Source organism: Dreissena polymorpha, chromosome 5 (genome assembly GCF_020536995.1).
Source record: "Dreissena polymorpha isolate Duluth1 chromosome 5, UMN_Dpol_1.0, whole genome shotgun sequence".
In the NCBI taxonomy this organism is placed as follows: Eukaryota; Metazoa; Mollusca; class Bivalvia; order Myida; family Dreissenidae; genus Dreissena; species Dreissena polymorpha.
The window spans coordinates 20845960-20868601 of NC_068359.1; the positions used below are offsets into that span (position 1 = coordinate 20845960).

General features: G+C 34.5%; 1 protein-coding gene across 2 annotated transcripts in view; it reads right to left on the reverse strand.

The window, feature by feature from the left end:
- The window catches only part of LOC127880865 (pleckstrin homology domain-containing family G member 5-like), a 228986-nt gene that overhangs the window by 186121 nt on the left and 20223 nt on the right, over nucleotides 1-22642 (reverse strand). The window contains exon 1 of one of the 2 annotated variants that reach the window (XM_052428327.1): nucleotides 19206-19556. The exons of the other annotated variant lie outside the window; for it this stretch is intronic. Coding sequence (XP_052284287.1) covers nucleotides 19206-19305 — 100 coding nt within the window. The 5' untranslated portion in view covers nucleotides 19306-19556. Of the gene's footprint in view, nucleotides 1-19205; nucleotides 19557-22642 lie in introns of those variants that run through there. 2 annotated transcript variants of the gene reach the window in all.

Sequence of the window (22642 nt, forward strand, 5' to 3'; positions counted from 1 at the left end):
TTTAACACCAACAGCTATGCTTACCACTGATAATTATTCGGATCAATTTTTCCATAATTGCAATTAAATGCTAAAAATCCATAACATAATATTATTTAACAATTGACAATAAAGTGCCAAGTGAAAAATAATGTGCATATTGAGAATTCAATGACACAGATGAAAGAGGCCCCACTTAAAAGATTTATTTAAAAATAGATATACTTTCTAAATGATGTGTCAGATAGAATTGCACAAACTGTTTTAGAATTAACAGCTTTAAATATTGTAAATAAAATGTAGCTTTTCCTTCTTTTGGTTGTGTTCAAGGGGTATCACATATTAGCAGAGTAATGCGAAAAAGGGTCTAAACCAATGTGTGGCCTCCCCGGCGAAATGTTGTTCATGATTTCATGAACACTTCAAGCCAATCAAGAACTGTTCATGAATGGGTCTGAAAAAGTTCCTGAGCTTGGTTCATGAACTTTTGGACATGAACTGTTCTTAAGACATGTTCATGAACTGTTTATGAATTATTGTTGAACATTTCAAAGTTCATGAACAGTTCTTCATCTAACCATAAATACTTAGTGATGAACATTTCATGCACAAGTATTTGTAATGACTTTTTTGAGACAGACTTTAAGGATCCATCATGAATAATTAATGAATTCCTTTGTGCTAGATGTTTCATACATATTTTTGAAAGTAATATTGAAATGTCTAGCATACAAATCTTGTAGATTTGTGAAACCTGTGAAGTTAGTATGAATATGCATAGTACTTTCACCACTGTAAGTTAGAGTTCTTGACCTGTTCTAGAGAATTTTAAGAACATTTGTACAAGAACTGTTCAAGAACTGCCTTCAGGAACACTTCAATAACTTTTTAAGGACCTTTCCTGTTCTTGAATTATTCTTAAACTATTCTTGAACACTTTAAGAACTTTTTTGAACAACATGTTTCCTTCTGATGTTCTAAAACAGGTCTACACAATGTTTTTGAACGTATGATGGACTTTTTAAGAATCCAATATGTTCTTAAAAGGATCTGTCATTGTTCTTGGAAGACTTAAAAGACAAGTTTAAGAACGTTTTAAGGACATCTTATTTCAAGAACAGTTTAAGATGATATCAAGAACTCAATGTACATTGCATTGCTGTTTTTACAAAGAAAGAATATTGAGTGCACAGGAAGTTGAAACGGAAGGCACATGGTTTATGTTATATTTGAAAATGTAAGCCTTTAATAAATTACCGGCTGAACTGATCAGCCATTGGTTCCATTTCAAGTTCTTTGGCACTGTAAGTGTAACCATTTCAGGGAAACCATTGATTAGTAAATGATTCTTGAACTGAAAATGAGACTATTCATAATCTTTTCAATACATGAATTATTCATGAACATATAGTGCAAAGTTGTATTATGAAATTTAAAGAGTATTATCAAACCACTTGTATCTCAGTTATTAGTGTTATATTTAAATTATTGTTATATGTTGCTATCAATATGTTAAGTGCTAATACAAGACTTGTTTCTTCTTACCCTGACCTGTTTGTTGAGCTTTAGTAACACTTATGATAACCTTTGCATAAATTGACAAATTCTTGTTCATGAATAGTTCATGAACACTTCATGCCACCTAAGTTCATGAACTCTTGAAGAACTATGGTTCATGAACTATTCACTTACAGTTCGTGAACAGAAAATGAGCCATTGAAAAATAGAAGGAAAATGTTCATGAACTGTTCGTTAACAGCAAAACCCTGAAGAATTTTTCAAGAATTGTGTTGTTCATGAACTGTTCAAGAACACTTCATGCCATTGATGTTCATGAATAGTTCATGAACATTTCATGCCATAATGGTTCAAGAATAGTTCATGAACACTTCATGCCACACGGGTTCAAGAATAGTTCATGAACACTTCATGCCATAGGGTTCAAGAATAGTTCATGAACACTTCATGCCATTAGGTTTCAAGAATATTTCATGAACACTTCATGCCATTAGTGTTCATGAACATTTCATGAACTAAAATTTCAAGAACTTTTCACAGACGTGGCTCATTTTCTGTTCACGAACTATTCGTGAACAGTTCATGAACTCAGTTCACGAACAGTTTATGAACTGTTCACGAATTATTCGTGAACTGCAGAACAACATTTCGCAGGGGCAGGTATCTCCAGACCAGCCTGAAGACCAGTTTGCGCGGATACGCAGGCTGTTCTAGAGCTATGCTGACTGCACATGTAGTAAGACCCATTTTCCTATGATGCGGCTCACATAAGATATAAAGGTATAAAGTTAACCTGTCAAGAAATGTGCACCTGCTCAATGGCATGAACTCACCACAACAAGTTCTGAGGTCACTTGTCAATTGGTTGTTACCCTAAAAAAATACATAACTATACATGAAAGCCGTGCTTTTAGAAAACAGGGCTTAATGCTTGTGCATAAAGTGTCAGCATAGATTAGCCAGTGCAGTCTGCACAGTCTTATCAGGGATGACACTTTCCCACTAGACTTGTCCGACAAAAAAGGCTTTCTTAAGATGTAAAATACCATAAAAGCGGAAAGTCAGTCTGCACAGGCTAATCTGGGATAACACTTGACACACATGCATTAAGCCCTCTTTTCCCAGTGCTAGGCTCACATGATCTTGCTGTAACCCTTTACCACTTAGATATGTATTTTTACCCATTTGTAATCCCTGAGAAAGTTAAAAGTAACTTTTCTTACTAGATTCTAGTTTTAAAGGCTTCACTTCCAACCCTTATATACTGATGAGCAGCAAACAGCATAAAACCTGAACAGACTGGGAGTAAATCGCAGGCTGTTCTGGTTTTATGCTGTTTGCACATAGCCATTTTCACTATGCTTCTAAGTGGAAATTAGGGTTAAGACTGCTTAGTCAGCCCTAATTGCCAAAGACGGTCTGTACCTTACACAGATTTTGACTGTTTCACCCCAGTTATAAAAATAGCATACATTCCATAATTGTTCTTGTTGAAATCAGGGTATTTCACAAACAAGAGCTGGGTTTGTGAAACACAATGCCCTCTTAAGCGCTGCTTTGAAGCCATATATTTGACCTTTGTCCTTGAAGGATGACCTTGACCTTTCACCACTAAAAATGTCCAGCTCCATTAGATACACATGCATGCCAAATATCAAGTTGCTATCATCAATTTTGCAAAAGTTATGAGCAAGGTTACAGTGATGGACAGACACATACAATGACAGACAGACAGACAGGCCAAAAACAATATACCCCCGATCATTTGATCCGGGGGCATACAAATTGTTGAGACATTGACATCAAGATGGGACATATAAACACAATCTTTCATGATCAGTTCAAATTGCATGATGACAACAAACTGCTTGCATTTTAAAAATCAAAATCTGTCATAAATTTTAGATGTATGTGTTTATGAACTTCATCAACACAACTATTCACCTTTTTTGCAGCGAGTAAGCAGTTATGAGACTTGTAAGATATGTTTCTAATTTTTCTTTAAAGATATACAGTAATTGATATTCAATTGACATGGGTAAGCCTTTTAATCAAGCCTATACACACATAACTCAAAGTACACATATTCGGCACAGTTCTTACTTAATTATATAGAAATAATGAGAACTTAATTAAATTCAGATTGTATGCAGAATGGTTATATCATTTTTTTGAAAATGGGGTGAAACTTAAACTATATTCATGTGAACCACAAGAATCAATATGTCTGTATTTAAAATCAAAGCTCTGAAGGCACTGAAGTTGTTCGCTGTTGTCGTCCTTGATTAGCTTGTGCGCATTGCACATGCTAATCAGTGTGCACAGGCTAATCTTATTTGACATGCATTAAGCCCCGTTTTCCCTGAAAGCAGCCAATATGTACAGATTTCAATGATAAACACTAGACTGGCCAATGTCGTCTTACAAGCTGGTAAATACACTCACAGCAGTAGTAGAGCAGACGCTCCTAAGCATTCGCCGTCTGCACTTCGTCTGGAGTGCAGACAGGCAGTGTTAATCGTTCCTAGCATAATGAGTTACAGTTCTTAGCGTAGCTAAGGCTTCTACGCACATACTGATTTGCAAAATATGCTCTGTAAATTTAGTCGTTAGCTCACAACAAAAAACAATATTTAACGCTTCTTTGCATGTGCTTATCTAAACCTCAGTCGGTATATTACATGGGATGTTTTTAACTATGGGCAATAAAACACAAAAGTAGTGGGCTTACATTTATTGATAACAACTGAAGTCATTAAGCCATAGCATGATGGCCTGACAAAATCAATAGATCTTTATCACTGATACAATGTCAACAACAACGCTTGGCTACTAAGTGTTGTTTTGAGCAGGCGAGACAGGGGTCAGTAAATTGGTAAGTTTTGGCAGTGCTTTTTTTTCACCATTTAGGGAATAGGGTCAGGTCCCTATGAATTGAAAAAATGTGCGCTTCAATTTGAAAATAGAAGTGTTTTCAGTATAATTTTTACTAAGGTTAAACTTATCTGGCTGGATGGGAGATGAGCAAAAAATATATATTTTTTTTTTGGGGGGGGGGGGGGGTCTCCATCAATTGGGAATTTTAGGTCCAATTTGGGAAAAATATGCGTACGCACAGGATAATCAGGGACGACACTTTCCACCTAAACTGGATTTGTGCTAAGAACAGACTTTCTTTAAACGAAAAATATCATAAAAGCGGAGAGTGCGGACTGCACAGGCAAATCTGATGCGACACTTTACGAACATACATTAAACCCCCTTTCCACAGAGCACAGCTCATATCTAAGTGGTAAAGGATTCAGCAGAATGATGTGAACATTTGTCCGTGTAAAGCCTATGACGAATATAATTTTTCAAGTTGGTTCATTATATAAGTGTCCTAGTTCTCGATCAGAAACAAATTAGTATTCAAATGCAGTGTTCTTTTCACCACTTTGAGAATAGGGATGGGTCCCTTTAAATCGGAAAAAAATTGCATTGTTTTGACTAAATTTTGAAAATTAGTGTTGTTGATTTTTGCAGACAAATACTTTAACCCTTTCAGTGCTGGAACCGAATTTTGAAGGCCTTTGCAAACAGTTTGGATCCAAACTGTTTGCTATTCTGATAGTATTCTTTGAAAAATATCGAAGAAAATGCTTATTTTAGAAATTCAGCAGAAGACATTTTAGCAGACAACAAATTTCCCAGCATGCAAAGGGTTAAAAAATGAGAATGAAAGTGATTTCAATATTATATTAAATAAGGTTAAAATTATAAAGCTGTATTTGAGATGACTAATATGTTAAGAATTATTGGGGAAAAAAAAGGAAACCATCAATTCAGGTCCCATTTTGGGAAAAAATATATACCTTTTTCCATCAGGAATGGGTCCCCCTACTGGACTTTTTTTGAAAATGTTGTACATGGTGCATCTTCTTCTCATTTTTTTGTGTACAACTGTATGTACAATAAATTTGATGATATATGTAATGCAATATGGCTTTATTTAAATGCTTTAATGAAATAAAAACTTGCTGTTCATTAATTTTGCATTTGTTGCTTTCCTTATTTCCGAGTTTAATGTTGACTTCTGGCAGCGGCTTTAATAGTCCATTTTATAATCAATAAAAGGCATAACTAAAGTCGCAGTAAGCTTGACCCTCAGTGTCTATAGGGATTCAGTGTTGTTATACTTTCCGTTCCTTTGGAATCATGGAGTATATACTATATTATTTATAATTTATAATATATTAAATAGCCCCAAAGCCATGCTTGGGGGACGCGAGTGGTGTTGCATGTAACAGTATCACCATGAACAGAACCAATCAAACTGGATGTGCTATTATATTTCTTGGATGCAGTTTATGCTTCCAAAGGACCACATTTTCAGATTATATTATGTACTGGTGTCGTGGGGTCTATCTACCAGGGCTAGCGCTGTCCCAAAATTTCTTTGAGCCGAACAGGTTTTTGTTTTTCGATGCGCGAAAACTGGTTTTGAAATAATTATATATACATTTACTATCATCTTGTTTATATTCTTTTAATGACAACAAGGGCATATCACATACCATAATGTAACATACACTTTTCAATATAGAAATAATTAGTATGGTTCTTGTCAAAGTACAAACATCAGTTATTTTATAGATGAACATTTAATAGGGGTGTCGTTTGTTCCAAATTTGAAATCCTGAAAATTAGGCCGGGGGTCTTGGAACCGCAGCCACAGGAATCCAACAGGAATAAAGGGCAGATCCCCCACCCCATCCAGAGTCTTTACTAATTGTTCTGTTTATAGTCTTTCCAATTGTATTTTCGGATGAATACAATTTACAATACAAGAGGGCCATGATGGCCCTGAATCGCTCACCTGACTCATTAAGATCAGATGAAAACTATGACCTCTATTGTCTACACAATGTTTTTCTATGATTTGACCTAGTGACCTAGTTCCTGACTCTAGATGACCCAAAAACAATCCCAATCCAGATTTCATCAAGATAAACATTCTGACGACAGTTCATAAATATTGGATGAAAACTGTGACCTCTATTGTCAACACAAGGTTTTTCTATTTATTTGACCTAGATTTTTACCCCAGATGACCCAAATACAATCCCACCCAGAATTCATCAAGAATTCTGACCAAATTTCATAAAGGTTGGATGAAAACTGTGATCTCTAATGTCTACACAAGGTTTTTCTATTATTTGACCTAGTGACCTAGTTTTTGACCCCAGATGACCCAAATAAAATCCCAAACCAGATTTCATCAAGATAAACATTCTGACCAAATTTCATAAAGATTGGATGAAAACTGTGACCTCTATTGTCTACAGAAGGTTGTTCTATTATTTGACCTAGTGACCTTGTTTTTGACCCCAGATGACCCAAATACAATCCCAAACCGGATTTCATCAAGATAAACATTTTGACCAAATTTCATCAAGATTGGATGCAAACTGTGACCTCTACTGTCTACACAAACAAATTGTTGACGGACAGACGCACGGACACACGCAGGCACGCACAACGGACGCCGGACATCACACGATCACATAAGCTCACCGTGTCACTTCATGACAGGTGACCTAGAATATGTGTCGGAGATAAACATGAACAGTTGTGGTTAAAATCCCATAGAAACAAGGGCTGTTTGTAAAACATGCATGCCCCCCTATATGGTCTATAAGTTGTAGTAGCAGCCATTGTGTGAATATGTTTTTTGTCACTGTGAATGGTGGTGGTGGTGGTGGTGGTGGTGGTGGTGGTGGTGGTGGTGGTGGTGGTGGTGGTGGTGGTGGTGGTGGTGTAGTAGTAGCAGTAGTAGTAGTAGTAGTAGTAGTAGTAGTAGTAGTAGTAGTAGTAGTAGTAGTAGTGGTAGTAATAGTAGTTGTAGTAGTAGTAGTAGTAGGAGTAGTAGTAGTAGTAGTAGTAGTAGTAGAAGTAGTAGTAGTAGTAGTACTAGTAGTAGTAGTAGTAGTAGTAGTAGAAGTAGAAGTAGTAGTAGTAGTAGAAGTAGTAGTAGTAGTAGTAGTAGTAGTAGTAGTAGTAGAAGTAGAAGTAGTAGTAGTAGTAGTAGTAGTAGTAGTAGTAGTAGTAGTAGTAGTAGTAGTAGAAGTAGTGGTAGTAGTAGTAGAAGTAGTAGTAGTAGTAGTAGTAGTAGAAGTAGTAGTACTAGTAGTAGTAGTAGTAGTAGTAGTAGTAGTAGTAGTAGTAGTAGTAGTAGTAGTAGTAGTAGTAGTAGAAGTAGTAGTAGTAATAGTAGCAGTAGCAGAAGCAGTAGCAGCATTACAAGACCAATACTTAAGAATGATCAAATGGGAAAAGGTAACGTAGCACTGGCAGTAAATATGGGGCTCATCTTCAGGTCAGATTTGGAATCTCTGCTGTAAAATGAGATTTTGAATGAATTAAAGGGAGGAAAATCTGTAATAAAAAGAACATGCATAAACCGTAGTTGTTTCCCTTGTTTGAACCATGCTAAATCCTTACAAGTTTGGAAAGAATTGGATGAAAAATTTGGACTTAATTGCATAAACACCATTTTCTCAATTCAAGGGGAGGTAATTCTGTACTTAATGGACCAATAATGCTCATTTTTTGTAGGGTTCGTGTCCTCACTGATATAAAGACACTGTGCAAATTTGGAAAGGATCGGACAAAAAATGTGGAAGATTTTTTAAAGTTTTCACAAAATAGGCAAAAAAAACGAATAAACATGCAAAGTTCAACGAGCTCCTGCGGCCATGTTTTTTGACGAATCAAATTTCTTTGAACAATTTTTTCAGGGGAGCCTTCAAAGGTCATCCCTGTGAAATTTTTTGAAAATCTGATGAGCGGTTTCTGACAAGAAGATTTTTTAAGGTTTTTACCATATATGGTCATGGCGGCCATCTTGGTTATGTGATCAAATTTTTTTTAACAATTCTTTTGTCCCATGACCTAGGGATGCTCCACATGAAATTTAGTTGAAATTGGCTCAATGGTTTAGTAGAAGAAGATGTTTACAAATTGTTTACAGACGGACGGACGGACGCCAGACGCTGAGTGATCACAATAGCTCACCTCGAGCTATCGCTCAGGTGAGCTAATTATAAACCACACCGTCCGTATCACCGCATGTGCATTCATCATTCTTTTTCTTCTATAAAGAACTTTGAAAATAAATTATAATAAACGAAAAATAATGTATCCGAAAACGACAGTCCGAAAAATTGTACGTGTTTGCCACATAAAATAAAATGTGCATATCGTTTGACTGCAGATTTTGCAAAACCTAGCAAATATACAATTTGGTCGACATATTGCTTTACAATAGAACTTTTTGTGGGTAAAAAACAACTTAATTATCACCTTTTAATTTCAAACGATTATCGGAAAAAAGGTGTAACATTGTCGAAATAGAACTAATTATTTAATTATCATCCTTTAATTCAGATCGATAATCGGCAGAAAGGTGTTAAGTAATCAGCTTAGAAATAATTTATTTATTGGTACACTTCTTTTGATTTGCTAATCTTTAAATACGACGTTTGCCATCGGCCGCTATATTTTTGGTAGACGACAAGATCAACTGACTGTGTATTCCCAGTGTACAGTGTCTGCGCATGAATGACCCAATATTATGTGTGAGCAAACTCATTGCTGATTGGCCAGCTACCACGTGCCCTTCAATAACAATAAAAATGATATGTGGATAACGTAGACAAGTTTATTGACCGTCGCCGAAAAACACGCAGTCCGATTTTTTTCGAATTTTGGGCTAAAAAAAGATAAGGACCGGTGGCAAAAAATTAGGTAGGGTCGGGCCACCGGAAACAAACAATTATTTTTGTTGCGCCTTAACAAGAGATGTGTTTGTCAGAAGCACAATGCCCCCTACTGCGCCGCTTTGAATAAAAAATATTTAATTTGATTATATCCCTTTAAACAAGAGGGCCTGAAAGGCCCAAAGTCGCTCACCTGCGATAAAAAGAAATGACCTGTTTTTTTGCAGCCCAAGATATCAATGGAACAAATGTTCCAACCAAGTTTCATGAAGAATGAACAACAAATGCCCCCCTGGCGGCCATGTTTTTCAACAGACCTGAACCATTTTTGAACTCGTCCAAGATATCATTAGGACAAATCTTCTGACCAAGTTTCATGAAGATCCGACAATCATACATGCCAGAATTTTTCAGGTCCAAATCGTGACTTTCCATAAAATATTGTCGGGACATTTGACCAAAAAGCAGGACATTTAAAACGATCAATCATTCCACCTTTTCTTTAGTCAGTATATAACTTACAAAAACTCTAAATTTCTGCCCAATATTGACGATGAATGTGTGTTCAGAATTTCGTGAACGCATATATACGTTCTCCATTTTCCGGAAGTAAACACACTCCATTAACTGAAATATGGGGTGTCCCAGTTTGCCTCGATTTGACATCCAATTGGTGCAGGGATATCCCCTTGAACATATGTAAATCGTGTGTGACACGATGTGAGCGCATCGAGCACTATTCTTATTCAACCAATCGTAAATTAACTCTAAATTTAGATTGATGCAATATGTACAAACTATTTTCTGAAAATCCGTCGAAAATGAAAGGTAATTTGTGAGAAACATCAATGTGTATTGGTCAGCATTCAATTTGTTTGATGTACAAAATCGGTGTTTTGACAGGTTTGATAACTTTAGGTTGTATAATACACAGGATAATAGTATTGTTTGACTTAATTGGACCATGAAATACAAACGCAGGTGGCGCTTATTTCTGTACGATACATCTTTCGATAGCAATTAGCGACCCCTATCTTAAAAACACCATGACGTGAATGCTGATTAAATTAATTAGTTGCCGATAAATCGCTGATAAGGTGTCAAAAACAACACTGGTGCACTCGAGTAGTAGAAGTGGGTTGTAAATTGGGGGTAACAAAGGGATTAGCGATGGTAAGTTTTAGCCAGAAAGAGCTTGAAAAGCTAATTTTATTGGGAACTTATAGACCTTACAGCGTTTTAAACAAATGTCGGGACAAATTGTTTCATATCGGGATGCCGGGCCAAAGAGCCCAAAAGCAGGTCTGTCCCGCCGAGATCGGGACGTCTGGCATGTATGCCGACAATAAATGTGGCCGCTACAGTGTTAACAAGGCAAATATTCATGACGCACAACGAAAGATAGACAATTGACAAAAGGTGATCACAAATGTTCACCATGAGAAAAAAATATTATGCTCATAAAGATTGTCGCCATGTTTGTTGATGATATTATTAAAACTAATTGAGTAAACTAAATCAAGATATGACAACATCATGCGGTTTAAACTGTGAAGAGTTTTGTGATCTGAGGATCTTGAATACTAATTATGCATTACCTGTAATTGTACAAGACAAGATTTTTGAACAGTATGTAGTAGACTGGCATACAACTATAAATCATGAGCGAAGTGGTCGAGGTAATGGGCGTAATAAACTTAGGAAATATTGTATGTATAAAAACATCTATGGTTCTGAAAACTATTGTAAAATGATCCTGCCTTTAAATCATCGTGCAGCGTTTAGTAAATTTAGGTGTGGTGTAGCACAACTTAGGATCGAAACGGGGCGTTATGAAAATTTAGATGTTGATGACCGCAAATGTCCATTCTGTGACTCGATTGAAGATGAGTCTCATGTTCTGTTTCAGTGTTCTGTGTACAGCCATATAACACATGTTCTTACCCAGAAAGCCTGAATAGTTAATCCAAACTTTGAAAATATGTCAATGTTAGAGAAGACTATTCTTGTGTTCTCCGACCCACTTTTGATAAGAATAACTGCAAAATCCTGTTTTGAAATTCTTAAATTTCGCTCATTTTATCTATGTAAATAACTAGATAGAGGCTTTTTAACAAACTGGTCAACTAGTATTTTATTCACCTATGTGTAATACTTTGTATTTTAATCTTTGAGTAATTGTACTCAACATGGTTGTAGATATGTATAGTTGGTTTTAAGATTGTATAGTAACTGATGCTCTCTATTTCCTACCAATATAAACTGGAAAACTATGATGTATCAATAGCTGACTTGTGTCTTAACACTTTCTTCTTCAACACCAAATTCTTAAATTATCCAGTGTTGCCTTGTTTAAGTACCATTAAAACGTCAAGTAGACTTATTTAGGCCAACATCGTCTTTTTGTCAGGCATCAGTATGTTTTCCAGTTTTCCTATTATTTGAACAATGATTAGCAATGGTTAATGGGTTTGATTGTTCAGACAATATATGTTGATATGTATATATATCAGTCTCTTTTTAAGGCCTTTGTATAGTGGTCATATGCAATGTATCAATTTTATGAATCTTAAATGACATTTTTACAGTACATTGTATATGATGGGACTAAATAATCTCAACTTGCTTCCTAGCACATTTGAATGTTAATGAAGGAAAGATGACACTGCAGGGCTTAAAAGTAAATATTTTAATGATAAGGTCGAAGGAGTTTCTTCCCTTCAGTCTGAAATAGAGCAATTGTCTTCAGTCTGATAACTGATTGCAAGTTTGTACTAGGTTAGAAGTATGTATTATCACCACTAATCAGCTTATCATGGTATGCCTTGATGGTGGAATGTTTTCTCTTGGTGGCTAACTATTTGTGAAATAATGTCACAATTTACAGTGTTGGATATTTTTCGGCAACAAATTTAAATGACAAATAGTAAGATTGGTGGTGGCAATATAGCTTTTAACATGCATACTGATTGTCATGTAAAGTACATTGATAAGCAGTTAAAGTCTCTTAAAACTCATTTCATGAGTGGCCAATGTTTTATCTTATTGTTTTATATGTGCAAAACTGTGATAAATGTAAATATTGGATGAGACTATAATAAACAAATAAACTAAACTGTGCACTCAGCAAGTGTACGTCATTCAGATTGAACTAAAAATGTGACTAAAAGTATTCACACTGTTTCACTATAAACAACTGTAGACATACACAAAAACTATCACCCCCTGAGAGCCTTGTTTATAAACAATAATGAACTATTTTCAGACTTGCCATGCAATTATATTTCAATTAAAAAATCAATAAATCCGTTTAAAAAATCAAATCTTTGATAATGTGTGTTATTGTATTAAACAATTAAACACAGTTTATTTCAGCAGATATGTGGACCCTTAAAGGGAGAGTATCTTGAGCATACTAGTATGTTGATGAATAAAGAGTTCTCTCAAATTCCTGAGTAAGAGTTACTGCCCATTCTATAAATTATATAAAGTTCTGAGATCACTTCCTTTATGGCACTGGATTCCAAGGATTAAACCTACAAAAAAAATCGAAATTAAAAAATCTACATTAATCTGCAGAGATATTTCTTAGTTATATAACAAAAGCATCACAAAATATCTGGAAGAGGTAAACCAACAGGAACCCTGGGAACCATGTTTTTTCTACCGATAAAAATCATTTTCAAACTCAACTGTCATATGCAGAAAACACACGTTCTGACCAAATTTCATGAAGATTGGACCCAAAATGTGACTTCTAGAGTGTTCACATGTTTTTACTATACACATATAGAGAAAACTGCCCGCACCCTGGCGGCCATGTTTTTTCACCGATCTGGACCATTTTCCCACTCGTCCGAGATTTCAATGAAACCAATATTTTGACCAAGCTTTGTAATGATTGGGCAAACATTGGGACTTCAAGAGTGTTCACAAAGTTTCTATAAAGCCATATTAGGAATACTGCCCCGCCCCCTGGCGGCCATGTTTTTCAACGGACCAGAACTGTTTTTGAACTCAACCAACATATCATTTAAACAAACATTTTGACAAAGTTACATGAAGATTGGGCATGAAATGTGACTTCTACAGTGTTCACAAGGTTTCTCTTTTTTTTTACCCAGTGACCTAGTTTTTGACCCAGCATGACCCAGTTTCGAACTCAGTCGAGGTATCAATGGGACAAATGTTCTGACCAAGTTTCATGAAGATCGGACAATAAATGTGGCCTCTAGAGTGTTCACAAGGCAAAATGTTGACAACGGACAACAAACGACGTACAAAAGACAATCACAAAAGCTCACCTGAGCACAACATGCTCATGGTAAAAGATATTACTTCCCTGTTGTAAATGATCTGTACCTGCCAAATGATATAAATAAAAATTATCTCCCTTTAAAGCTTGTTACTTCCCTTGGATTTAGTATTTTGACCTTTGACCTTGAAGGATGACCTTGATCTTTCACCACTCAAAATGTGCAGCTCCATGAGATACACATGCATGCCAAATATCAAGTTGCTATCTTCAATATTGGAAAAGTTATGGCCAATGTTTAAGTTTTCGGACGGACGGACGCACATACTGACAGACAGACGGACAGACTGACTGACAGTTCAACAGCTATATGCCACCCTACCGGGGGCATAAAAATCACTGATGTTGCATGACCTGACAATATACCCATGTTAACCCTATAAGAATATCACCTATAAATTGTCATAAAATTAAGATCATTAATTTCTGAGATCTTGCAGGGTTACTTAATTAGAAAATGTGTTATTAGTTATTAAAGGAAATAATGCCCTGAAAAATCTTAGGACAAGCATAGCATAGTTCACAACTAAGTCGTTTACAAGTTAATTCCGATTTAATAGTATTAAGGCAGATGTCCCTTGTGAAATAAAAACGCACTTTTTACCAAAACACACATTTAGCGCACTTAAAAGTGCGTTAAGTGTGTGTTTTTTGTTAATATGTGCGTTTTCAGTGTTCAAAAGTGCATTTAAGTGCGCTTTTTGTGCGTTTTTGCTTTTCAAGTGCGTTATTTTAATGAAAAAGTGCGTTTTTTGTGTGTTTTCTTCATCTGTAAGTGCGCTTTTGAGTATTGATGTGAGCAAAATGTGTGTTTTTTATCTAAGAAGTGCGTCTTTTATTTAGGAAGTGCGTTTTTTGTGTGTTTTCTTCATCTGTATGTGCGCTTTTGAGTGTAGATGTGAGCAAAATGTGTGTTTTTTATCTAAGAAGTGCGTCTTTTATTTAGGAAGTGCGTCTTTTATCTAAGAAGTGTGTTTTAAGGTTTACAGATGTGGGTTTTTTCTCACAAAAGTGCGTTTTTCTATTTTGATGTGCGTCTTTTTTAAGCATAAGTTAGTCTTTTATTTCATAAGTGCGTTTTTATCATATGGTCTGTTTTAAACGGATGTATCTAAAAAGACACATGTTTAACACACTTCTTAAAATGTGCGTCTTTAACAACCATTTAGCAAATGTTGTATAGAAATTGAACAAGAAACAAAATTGTTGCAGGCTCTAACAATTTATTTACATCAAATGAATAAACATAGACATATATCTCAGTAACCTGTAATAATATAAGGGGCAGTTTGAATAATTACTGGTTGTCCATATTAACCTGTTTAATGTTTACATACTTTATCATACAATTTCAATGCATACCCTATTGCTTAAGTTTTAATCTCAAACATTTCTAAAAATTTCCACCTAAATCAGACTGTGGATAACTAATTAAAAATATTGAAAGTGTCAAAAGTATTATGTGGATTTGATAGTATCAATTATATTTCCTCAACATAAATAAGTATTTGAACTTTCTTATACTGATATTTATACCCTAATACAATTAATGTCTACCACATTGACCATAAACATACATTTTAAAAGGCAATTAAAATAATATTTATACTATTAATATTATTTGCTAAAACCATTCAGCATGTTATATTTAAATACTTACAATTAAATATAATGTGTTAAGGGTGCTGTGTATTATTCAATAAATATTTTGGTGTTGAAATGACTGCCTTATCAGTATTTCTCAAATTATGCAATTTTTGGCTTAGACACAGCATGGAATCAGATAAGAGAATAGCCAGTCCCTATCAGTCCTCCATCTAAGCCTAACTAAGGGGTGTTGATATACTTTTGATTTGTTCAGGCACCATCTATTTGAGAACCACAGATAGGAAGTTATTTTTTGAAAACAAGCAGCATCAGCAACTGACTTTAAGCTAGAATTAAGACTTATTATTCTAGTGTAAAATGTCTTGAAATACTTTCAGCATGAAGTATTGTGTGATGAAAAAAATGTGTATTTACTACAATGTGTAAATCAACAATAAGTTTGTTGCAAAGGAGATTAAAAGTGGGTGGTTAAAGACATATAAAGTGATATGGTCTAGTTCAACAACTGCCTGTATTTTTGGAATACTGAAGAACAGTCTGTTGTAACAGGTTCTGCATCCCTTTTTTATTTAGTTTATTGAATTAATTATGATCATTATCATATTTATGTATTGTCACTGGGAAATGTAAATGGATGAGTAAATGTAATGCAATTTTAAAGAAAAACAACACCATTTGAATTATTATGGCTGTATTTTATGGTTATTGTCATCTTAAAGTTATTTATACCTATTTTTGGTCAGTAATGAACAGATTTTTCCCCCATATTAAATGAGAACTTTTAAATTTAAAGGTTAAACCCCATGGTGACCGTGAAATTTACATTGATCAGCAGATCCTTTGGAAAGAATGTGCATCATAACATCGCCTGCCAAAAAAGGGAGCAAAACAGAGACTACCTGATGTATGGACTTGAATACCAGGTTTTACAAGCTGGCCGACATGAGGAGAACAGGAGTGGGAAAACCGCGCCCTCTCCTTGACCAAGAAAAGCTGGATTTGTTTAGAGGTAAAACTATACAGGGTACTGGTTATTGCATTTTAAAGGTGTCACACTTCCGACCAGTCCACACAGCAAAATGAGACCACGTATCTTGGTACATTTTCGAACAGTATTTTCTATCAAACGTATTTATTTATGAAAAGCGTTAAGTCACATGTGATCAGGGGATTAAAATTGCAAAATAAACAACCAAAAACAACAAGCAAACAAACTAGTTTTGATTTAAATTTATAATTTTTATAGCAACAAGATTACCATAACAGCAATATTCAACACTTATATTATAAAATATCTTTCAGGACCAGATCAAATGAGATCATGCACGAGACGCATCGCGCAAAGGCCATGACAGTATAATAGTTGCAAAGAAGTTTGATCGGCTGGTGGCAGACTTGGAGAGAAAGATGAGAGCTGCACTCCGCCGCCTCAAAGAAATGCTGACAGGCCTTGATTGATATGCATCTTTCTTATGTATATAGCTGTTTGTGTGTATATACTGTACATGTTATTATAGTATGCTATTATTTTTTGTTTATTAATAATCAGATTATGTTTTTATTTATTTCATCAAATTGCCATTGATATTTAATTACTCATGTATGTTAAAAAATGTTGGTGTACATTAAAGTATAAAATTGAATTATCTTGTAATTATTAAAATACACAAATATATATGTTTATATAATTATTGGTTTTTATTGCATATCTGAATTAAAAAAAAACTTTTAACAGCATATAATTGAATAAACTGTTAAAGGGGCCTTTTCACAGATTTTGGCATTTTTTTAACTTATTCATTAAATGCTTTATATTGATAAATGTAAACATTGGATCGTAAAAGCTCCAGTAAAAAATCAAGAATAAAATTAAAAAAAGGAAAAGAACATTGCCCGGAGCAGGTTTCGATCCAGTGACCCCTGGAGTCCTGCCAGAGTCCTGAAGTAAAAACGCTTTAGCCTACTGAGCTATTCCGCCGAGTACACATACTTGACGTATTTTATACCTTATATAAGCAATCTTCGTAGTTTCACAAAATTTAACGACAAAAACAGAACTCTCCAAATTATTCAATCGTTTCGCGTTGCAACGCTTTATAATTTTTAGGTTTTAAAATCGTCAAAAGATGCATATAATGGCTATATTAGACCATGGTAAATGTTCAGTATTACTGTTTCCTCACAAATATCATAACTAGAACGAAAATTTGCGAATCTGAAACAACTTTTTTCAATTTTGTCAATTTACCAAAGCGTGAAAAGATCCCTTTAAGGCAAAAGATGCACCTTTAACGCACAAGTGTGCTTTTTGTGAGTGCGTTTTTTGCTGCCATTCATGTGCGTAATTTGTGCGTTTTGTGTGGGTTATAACTGCGCTTAACGTGCGTTAAATGTGCGCTTTTTGTGAGTTAAATGTGCGCTTTTTTATTTAAAAAGCGCACATTTAACGCACATAAAAGCGCACATTTAACACACATGTGCGCTTTTATGTGGGTTATAACTGCGCTTTTCTTGAGTTAAATGTGCGCTTTTTAAATAAAAAAGCGCACATTTAACTCACAAAAAGCGCACATTTAACACACTTAAAAGCGCACATTTTACACACATAAATGGCAGTCAAAAACGCACTTATAAAAAGCGCACGTTTAACAAACATTTAACGCACATAAAAGCGCACATTTAACACACATGTGCGCTTTCATGTGGGTTATAACTGTGCTTTTTGTGAGTTAAAAGTGCGCTTTTTAAATAAAAAAGTGCACATTTAACTCACAAAAAGCGCACATTTAACGCACTTAAAAGCGAACATTTTACACACATAAATGGTAGTCAAAAACGCACTTATATAAAAAGCGCACGTTTAACGCACATTTAACGCACATAAAAGCGCACATTGAACACACTTATAAAAAGCGCACGTTTAACGCACATAAAGCGCACATTTATCCACAAAAAGTGCACATTTTCTTGTTTGTTTGTTTTTGTTAAAAACTCACTCGGTAAAAAAAAGCGCACAAAAAACGCAGTGCCAATACCGCCACGTTTAACACACGCAAAACGTACTTAAAACGTACATTTCACACACTTTTTTGAGAAGGGGTATAACCACGTATAGAGAAATTCAACCATTAAGTCATTAAGTAATTCAACTTCAATATTTACTATTTGTAAACAATTATCAGTGCATGGCGGAAACATCAAAGTAAGTTAACTCTTTACCACTTAAATACATATTTTGATGCATTTGTAGTACAATAGAAAGTTACATTTAATTAAATACCTTTCTCATTAGATTCAAGTTTTAAAGGCTTCATTTCCAACACTCAGATACTGATAAGCAGCAAACAGCATACCGGGTAAAACCTGAACAGACTGCAAGTTACTCACAGGCTTGCGAGTTACTCGCAGGCTGTTCTGGTTTTATGCTGTTTGCACATAGCCAATTTCACTTTGCTTCTGAGTGGCAAAGGGTTATAAGAGTGGAGGTTGGGAAGCGGGAAGGACGGACAGACACCAAGTTGGACAGAAACTTTTTATACAGGAATTTTGTTTAAAACTTGCATAACCTCAAAACTCAATCAAAATTAGCAATACGAGGGACAAACAAAGCAGTAACTATCATGCTCCCCTGTTATTGGCAAGTTATCTGCCCCTACATGCCCTATGATGCTAAACCATGCCTTTTCTTGGTCATTTTGGGGAAAAACTGCAATTAGGGGATAGGGATTTGTATGGGCAAAAAATCCACTGATTTGGGAAAAACTCATTTAATATAACTCTTTATAATAGTTTGAATTAGAGAAACAAAATCATATAAAAATATAGTTATATACTTTGTTCGATGTAATTGAAATCAAATCGAGATATAATAATCCAAAGACACTTCATTCTGAAAAAAAATGTTTTTTGAAATTGGTTTATTTTTCATGTTGGCAATTTTTTTGTTAACATTTCCCTTTTGTAATAGGTCCATTTCACAGACCCATAGATACTCCTGGAAAAGGCATGTTAAATGAATTACCTACCCTTGAACGTGAAGGACCGCGCACTTGAGGTGGCAGGAGGGGTAGTGAGTTCCCTGACCCCCTTTCCAAACCACATCAGCAATGGATCAGAGAAAAACATGGTGTGCGTTTCACACTTTTATACCTCACACTTCCAAGAGTCACACTTCTGGTCTGTCATGTGGACAGCGAAAAATATCACAGCTATTTCGGTATCACAAGTTTGTTAAAGTCACTCTCACAACAAAAACACAATTCTATTACATTAGTTTGTTGATCATTAAGGACCCTCCAAAATGTTGTCATTACATTTGTATAATTAAGAAAGTTCTGGTACATCATGTTTCAGCATTATAGCTCAGGTTTTGTTAACCTTTCAATTATTGGAATCACATACTTAAATGTTTGTGTCACATTTTGCACTTTTAATGTGCATATCCAATTGTTACCATTAACTGAAAACAGTCTCCATAAAAATTCATATCACATTTGCTACGTAGAACAAATATCATATCCACTGTAACTTGTATCACACTTTTTAAGGTATGTAACCATCTGCTTATCACATAGAAATGAACTGTTTCACACAGGAAACACTTCTACCACACATTATACACTTGCTTAGTAAATTGTTCGTAATTAAATGTTCATCACTACAAAAGTGTTTGAATGTCTTTGTATGGCCCTACAAATATAAATGTTGCGATATCAAAATGTACAAACCAAAACTTTCAATAAAAGAAAATCCTAATAATAATATCCAATTTGAAGATCACACAAAATAGCTCAGTAAATATTTACAACAAGTATCAATAATTAAAAGTATGAGTATTTATTTTTAATCAATCATCAGGTTTTTAAAGCCCTATTAAAATCCCATGTAACACTGCAAGAAGAATACAGTTATATAACTGATCTTTCAAACACTGAAAGATACAAAGCAATAATACTACTATACATATAATTACAATGGCTACTTTAAAACTTTTAAACTTAGTACGTTCACAATGAAAAATCAATAGTCAAGCCTGCTAGCAATAGAAAATAATTACTTAACTAACAGTAGACAGTGAAGTCCAATTTACACTTGTTTATGAAATATTAGCACGTACATCACAGTTTAGATAATTGCATGATTTCTTCTTGCCGACATGATTGCAAACTCTCTGACTTCTTGTATGTGTTTTTCTTCAATGCGCCAATCGATTTATTAATTTATTTATCAGATATGTTTAGCAATAAAATTCTTCACCAACTTAGCCAATTATTAAAACAGTTGCAATTTTGTATGAAGAAGCACTGTCAATTTACAAAGAGAAACGAACACAATCTTTGAAAAATAAGGTATTGAAGAAATCTTAAATACTTCATTTATTAATTCCAAGTCTGACAACTAAAATGAGAAGCAAAATAACACTGACATAAATCACTGGCACCACCTCTTTTTGGAGATACCATAACAAACCAGCCAATGATACTTCAAAGATGGTGCTAAGAACTTTTGAGTTTTTAAAACAAACAACAAAGATATCAAGAGGGTGAGTAGGTTTTAAAAATTACTTCAACATGTTATCCCTTGGTTTAAAATAATCAGCTGTAGTGAAATGCACTGAAGATTAATGCATCTACAAACAAACAGAAACATGTGATCACAGCCTGGAAACATCAGGTCCATTATAAGCCGTGACAAGGTTGAGATTACAATAGAAAATCAATGCTGTTTGCTTGAGTGAAAGGTCATGAAAGAAACCTTGAATTTTGTCTGAAAATGGATGGTTATGTTTAAGTGACCTTCATATTTAAAAATTATGTTTATTAACGTAACATTTGCAATCAAATGAAATATAATGAATCTAATCCTGACTTTACAATGACCTATATTCACATTTTTAGCGACTATTTCCTTAAAAATTAAGACCAAAAGTTATATAAAATACCATAAGCATTTTATTTTCTATTAGTGACCATAATGGCCTTGGATTATATATCAAATGGCATTGTTACTGACCTTGATAATTGAATGAAGATAAACTATAAGTGATCTTGAAGTTTTCACAATGGTAATACTAGGTCGATAAAAAGACCTATTTGACATTAAAACAAGAAGTTTGTGCAATTGAAAAAGCATGGTAGTACCCATGACTTGTATAATGAAGTTAAAGAGCATGACAGCAAACTCACAAACTATTGATGCAAGAAAAGGTCAAATAATTGACCTTGATCTTTTAGTAAATACAAAAGGTCAAAGGTCACTTAATTTTGAATGAGGCTCATGGGTCTTGTAGTTTAATGACCTTGCCTTATAGAGATCAAAGCTCAGGTTAGTGAACATTATCTGACAAAATCAAAAATCACAATTAAAAGCTTCTAGTGACATTGACTTTGACATGAAACTTATAAAGATCATGCCAGAGCAAAATAAGTTTGCAAAGAAAACTGAGTTATAGAACAATAAGTTCATGCAGAACATCTGCAGCTTTAAATCCCATTAACTGATAATTCCATAGCTTCTTTACAAGCAAATTACAATAAAATTCCATTTCATATTGGTTGGCAAACAAGAGGGAGATTGTTTATCCCTACTGTGTCAACAGTAATCAAAAACACATTCACCCAAAGAAGCTCCCCATGTTTTCTCTTGAAAAAACATCAAAGGGCATGAAAATGCGTAATCCACGCATACACCATTTAACATGCACATAATCCAAGCATAAACCATTCAACATGCTAATTTGAATTTTAACAACTCCACAAGTGTGGTCTAAGATGGCAAATCAAATGCTTTTTGTTTGTTTCCAAGCTTGTTACATTCGCAACTTCAGCGGTCATTTGTGTATGAAATACTTGTTTTGAATTTTTACTTAATTGATAAAGGCTCTCAAAATGCAGTCATTGATGTTATGAAATAGAAAGCATAAAATGTGATGACATTCTTTACAATATGCAGATTCATAATGAATTTACCAGTGTTTTTTTTTACCATTTTGGGAATGGGGCCGGGTCCCTTTGGATTGGGAAAATTTGCCGCATTTTGACTAAAATTGGGAAATTAGTGTTGTTGTTTTGCTAAAAAATACTTTAAAATTGAGAATACAGTGTTTTCAGTATTATATTTACTAAGGTTGAACTTATATGGATTGGAGTTTAACAAAATATTGAGATCTAAAAAAAAAAAAAAAATTGAAACCTTCCATTGAAAATTTTTAGTTCCCATTTGGGAAAATTATATACCGTATTTTCCCTTGTATAGTGCGCGGTTTTTTACCTCAAAATTTCAAAAAAAAAAGTTTGTGCGCGTTATGCATTGATACAACGCTATCCTGGCTGTTAAATTTCAAAAATTCATTTCGTAATCGTAAATATTCATAATAGCCGCCATTTTTTTATTCCAGAAAACTACACCCTATAATCTTACAGACTGAAGGGCCCCTTGAAACAACAAAAAGTTGGTAACGGCA